The 4,537-nt window shown below is 36.5% G+C and overlaps 1 protein-coding gene across 1 annotated transcript in view; it reads right to left on the bottom strand.

Annotated features, from left to right (window-relative positions):
• Positions 1–4,537, bottom strand: part of PABPC1 (poly(A) binding protein, cytoplasmic 1) — a 14,789-nt gene that overhangs the window by 3,485 nt on the left and 6,767 nt on the right. The window contains 4 exon segments of the mRNA XM_004679691.2: positions 6–416; positions 2,308–2,403; positions 2,907–3,044; positions 3,324–3,418. Coding sequence (XP_004679748.1) covers positions 6–416; positions 2,308–2,403; positions 2,907–3,044; positions 3,324–3,418 — 740 coding nt within the window.

The raw sequence follows: 4,537 nt of genomic DNA, 5'->3' as shown, positions 1-4,537 counted from the left end.
ACTTTCTTATTCTCTGAACATTTAAGGCTCTCATTAGTAGAATCAGGTCTACTAATGTTTCCATCTTAGTGGTTTACCCCCAACCCCTTAACAGAGACAAATAAGAAAACCTTCAAGAAAGGCTAGTTTTCTCTTAAATTTACCTGTGGGATAGCTGCCATGAAGTAACCTGAAGGAGGTGCTGGCTGGTAGGGGTTGATTACAGGGTTGGGCACAGCTCTTACACTTGCCATTCTCTGCATATACTGGTTAGTGAGGTGAGCCTGGCGCTCTTCTTTGCGCTGAGCTAAAGCTACATACAATGGCTTCGTGGCCACAATTCTACCATTCATTTCTGTAACTGCTTTAGTGGCTTCTTCTGGGGAGGAGAAACACACAAAACCAAACCCTTTGCTGCGACCACCCTCCATCATAACCTGTTGAAAGAAAAAAAAAAGTGTTAATGATGCTCATTACACAATACAAAAAGAATTATTAGCATCAAGTTATACATTGACTTAAGTAACAAAACCCTGTTAGTGATTTTTTTTAGGGGAAATTTCCAAAACACTCAAGATATGAAAAGCAAGTTACACTAATACATTAGCTTTCTTCAGGTCTTTTTTGGTTGGTTAGGATAAAGGGTAGAGCTACGAATTCTGGTGAACTGCATTATATTCAGTTAGATTTTCAATATTAAGGATCAAGTAACTACATGCATTGGAGACCTACTAAATTCGAGTAGACAAAAATGCTTGTATTTACTATGATAAAGTTTGTATTCAAGACCAGAACAGTCAGGAATACTGGGATGTAAACAATATTCAGTTCTCAGTGCAAATAAATAGTTTTAAGCAAGCAATGAACAAGTACAAACAACCTGCTAGTACTCTGAATATAATAAATAAGAACCCAAAAATATATCCATACAAATAACATCTGTTAAAAGTTTTAACATTCTAGAATGGGCAAAGTGGACTATTTATATTTAGTACCTGGGACAACTGATGAAAGATAAAAAGTTAGATGTTATTCACATTACTACCAGAAAGATTCCCCTATTTACACTTTTTTGTGATTGCAAAGTTTTAAGTGAAAGCTAGAATAATATTTGCAATTTAAAGATACACAGCATACTTCCTATATCCATAAGATAACCAAACAAAAAAAATACAGACCACTTTCTACTGCTAAGGCCTTACAAGACAGTTGTTCCAAGCCTATTTGCACACTTTGGTTCTATCAACTTTAAATATACCTACTAATCCAGCAATTCCAATTCTAGAACTTGAGGATTCATGTGTGCCAGGATTATGTCTAAGAAAGCCTGCTGAGTAGTGGATCTAATATATTAACAGACTTAATGACTCAAAATGCATTATCTATACCAGCACAGTAAAGTTATGGTACATTCAGTTCTCAAAAAAATTTAGCAGTATGGAAAATTACATGGGCAAGGCAAATTTTGCACCTCTGCTAAACAGTGATATTATGATGCAAAGAGACTCCACTGTAAAACATGCATGTTTCATAAGCTGAGCTCCAACATTCAACTTTAAGAATTTGGGGGCAGGAGGAACATAAATTCTACCACACTCCAGATACTTTAAAAATGTACGTTTTGAATTACAGGACAACCACGTCACTTGAATTTCATTTGTATTCATGTACTTCCCCTCCCACCCAACATTTCTCAGTACCACAGACGTTCCCTTGGGTCAATGAGGTTGGCCAGTATAAAAAAAAAAAAAATCACGCAAAGAAGTTTTAAAATTTCCTAGACTCTTCAAAATTCTAAGCCTTTGATTCTAGTTTTAAACACATACAAAAGTATATACCCAAGATATACTTTGGTTCCCAGAAAAAGGAAGTATCTCTAGATTTTATACTCAGGGCTAGCGCTTGACTACACGAATGAATTGACATGAATATAAATTATAGCTAAACTAACAATTATGGTTCTCAAGTTCCCTTCCTAAACCAATAGCTGGACAGAGTACAGAACAGTGCCTATCATGCAATGAATGATCCATCACTAACTACAGTCACAGGCATCTATCTTCATTCCTCATGAAACAAACCTTGTCATCCATAAAGAGAAACTACTGAGCCCCAGTATCTACTTTTTAAACCCGAATATAAGTCTTTGAAGGTATGAAGCAAATATCTATTTCACAGAAAAATGGGTAGTATTTTTTCTTGAAAGAAAATCAATGTGACTATTGTTTACCAAAGGTCACTCTAGTAGTTACGTAAGATGTATTAACATGAAACTGCTGACATATCCCTGAGCATGGGTTAAAAAAATAACAGCACTGTATGCTTTACCTTTGCACTAGTGATTGTACCAAATGGAGAAAACTCTTTCCGGAGACGTTCATCATCAATACCATCATCAAGATTTTTCACATAAAGGTTAACACCCTAAAAAGAAGAAACATATAAAGGTTAACACCCTAAAAAGAAGAAACATAACTATAGAAATAAAAAAAGCAGAGGTAGCTAAGTACACCTCCTTCTATCCTAACCCATGTTTCTTCTCTTTTCCCCTTCTTCAAACCCTTCAGTTACCTGGGAGTAACTGAAATGAATGTAAAATAGGTTTCCTCAGCCCTGTCTTATTTTGCTTGTTCAATTAAAAATTAACCTGGGGCCCTCCTGGTGGCGCAGTGCATTAAAGCACAGCACTAAGAAGCTAAAGCCACTTCAGCATGAGTTCGATCCCCGCCCACCCCAGAGGTGACCCACATGCCAAGGCAGACCTCTCCTGACCCACCCCCCTGATCCCCTCAGCAGTGTACTTCAATCTGCCTGTTCTGCTGCCACTCTGTCTCTGGTGAATCCTCTCATCACCCCCTGCTTCTCTGGCCTGTATCCTAATTCTGTATGCATAAAAATAAATCTTAACAACAACAACAAAAATGAACCTGGTATCTGGTGATCCTATCTTGCTTCATCTGTTCAAATTTGCGCTTAAGCTCCGTCTGTCGTTCCACTTTTTTCTGAGCTCGACCAACATATATTTGTTTTCCATTGAGCTCCTTTCCATTCATCTCATCCACAGCCTTATGGAAATCAAACAAAATCTGAGTTACTAACTTGTAACACATAAATTCACTTTTAATTAAAAAAAGTGATAAGATTCTCAAAGTGGATGCATCTTAAGAACTAAAGGTTTTGGGTTTTACAGGTTTCTAATTCACTTTCAAAACACATTTGGTTACCAGGGAACATGTTAAATAGCCATGAGCATCCATGTAAATTTCAACATAATAGCAACCTAACTATACCACCCCTTACTGCAGAATATAGAAAAAACTTCCTTTAGTATACTTAAATCTTACTTTCTGTGCATCTTCATGCCGTTCAAAGCTCACAAATCCAAATCCTTTGGATTTTCCACTTTCATCAGTCATTACTTTCACACTTAAGGCAGGCCCTAAAAAAATTTTTTTTATGAATTCAAAGATATTCCATAAATTCACACATTAAATTTTAACACAAAAACAAACCATGGATACAATTACATGCTTCCAAAATTTAATTTCTCCTCTGATCATTCCCTTTATACAGCACATCAGTAATTATTTTTCCTCAAATACCCTATATTTCTACTAAATAGTAGTCACTGAAAACCTCCAAGTTTTAAACAACTTTCATCAAAAAGAGGAAACTAACATTGGCATAAAACATTTGTATCTTTTTGGCATAAAACATTTGTATCTTTAGTCAACAATGTGATTTTATTGAAAATTACTGAGGCTTTCTTAAGTTTATTAACTAATTTTCAATAGGGCACAGAGGGAATACTTGGTATAAAAACTTTGGGGAGACATAGCAGAATTACCTGGAGGCACATCTCTGGACAGACTGTCTCCTCATCCCCTCTAGTGGAAAAGACAGTTAACTGAGGTAGGTGGGGCCAAAGTAGATTGATTTACATTAAAGAAAATCTGAAAGACCTATGAGGCATATGTAAATATGCCTCTATCACAAGGCCACATTAAAACGCTATCGAAGCAGTAAAGAAAACATTCAGTGTATTGGTGGTTAACTCACAATCATTTGGGATAAATGGTTAATATCCAACTTTGGTAAACTACTTTAAAAAGATGTTTAACTGCATAAAACGCCAATCAGTTAAGAGATCTGGGGTAAGGTGCAATACACAGTGACATGTCGTTTTACATGATTGACCTGTGCAAAATATTTTATTTTGCTTGAGGGCTTATTGTGATGTGACTGCACAATAAAAGTATTAAATTTCCTTGCAGATGGCCAACAAGCATTATGAAAAAATGTTCAACATCACTTGTCATAAGGGAGATACAAATTAAAACCACAGTGAGATACCACCTCACCCCAGTGAGAATGGCACATCTTCAAACTACTAGCAACAACAAATGTTGGCGAGGATGTGGAGAAAAAGGAACTCTCCTGCACTGTTGGCGGGAATGCAAACCAGTACAACCACTATGGCAAACTGTTTGGAGGTTCCTCAAACTGCTAAACATGGAGCTTCCCTATGACCCAGCAATCCCACTCCTAGGTATCTACC

Source organism: Condylura cristata, unplaced genomic scaffold, assembly GCF_000260355.1.
Source record: "Condylura cristata isolate star-nosed mole 26May11 unplaced genomic scaffold, ConCri1.0 scaffold00009, whole genome shotgun sequence".
NCBI classification, from domain to species: Eukaryota; Metazoa; Chordata; class Mammalia; order Eulipotyphla; family Talpidae; genus Condylura; species Condylura cristata.
Note: the sequence above shows the minus strand (reverse complement) of the source record. Positions and strands in the feature narration are given on the sequence as shown.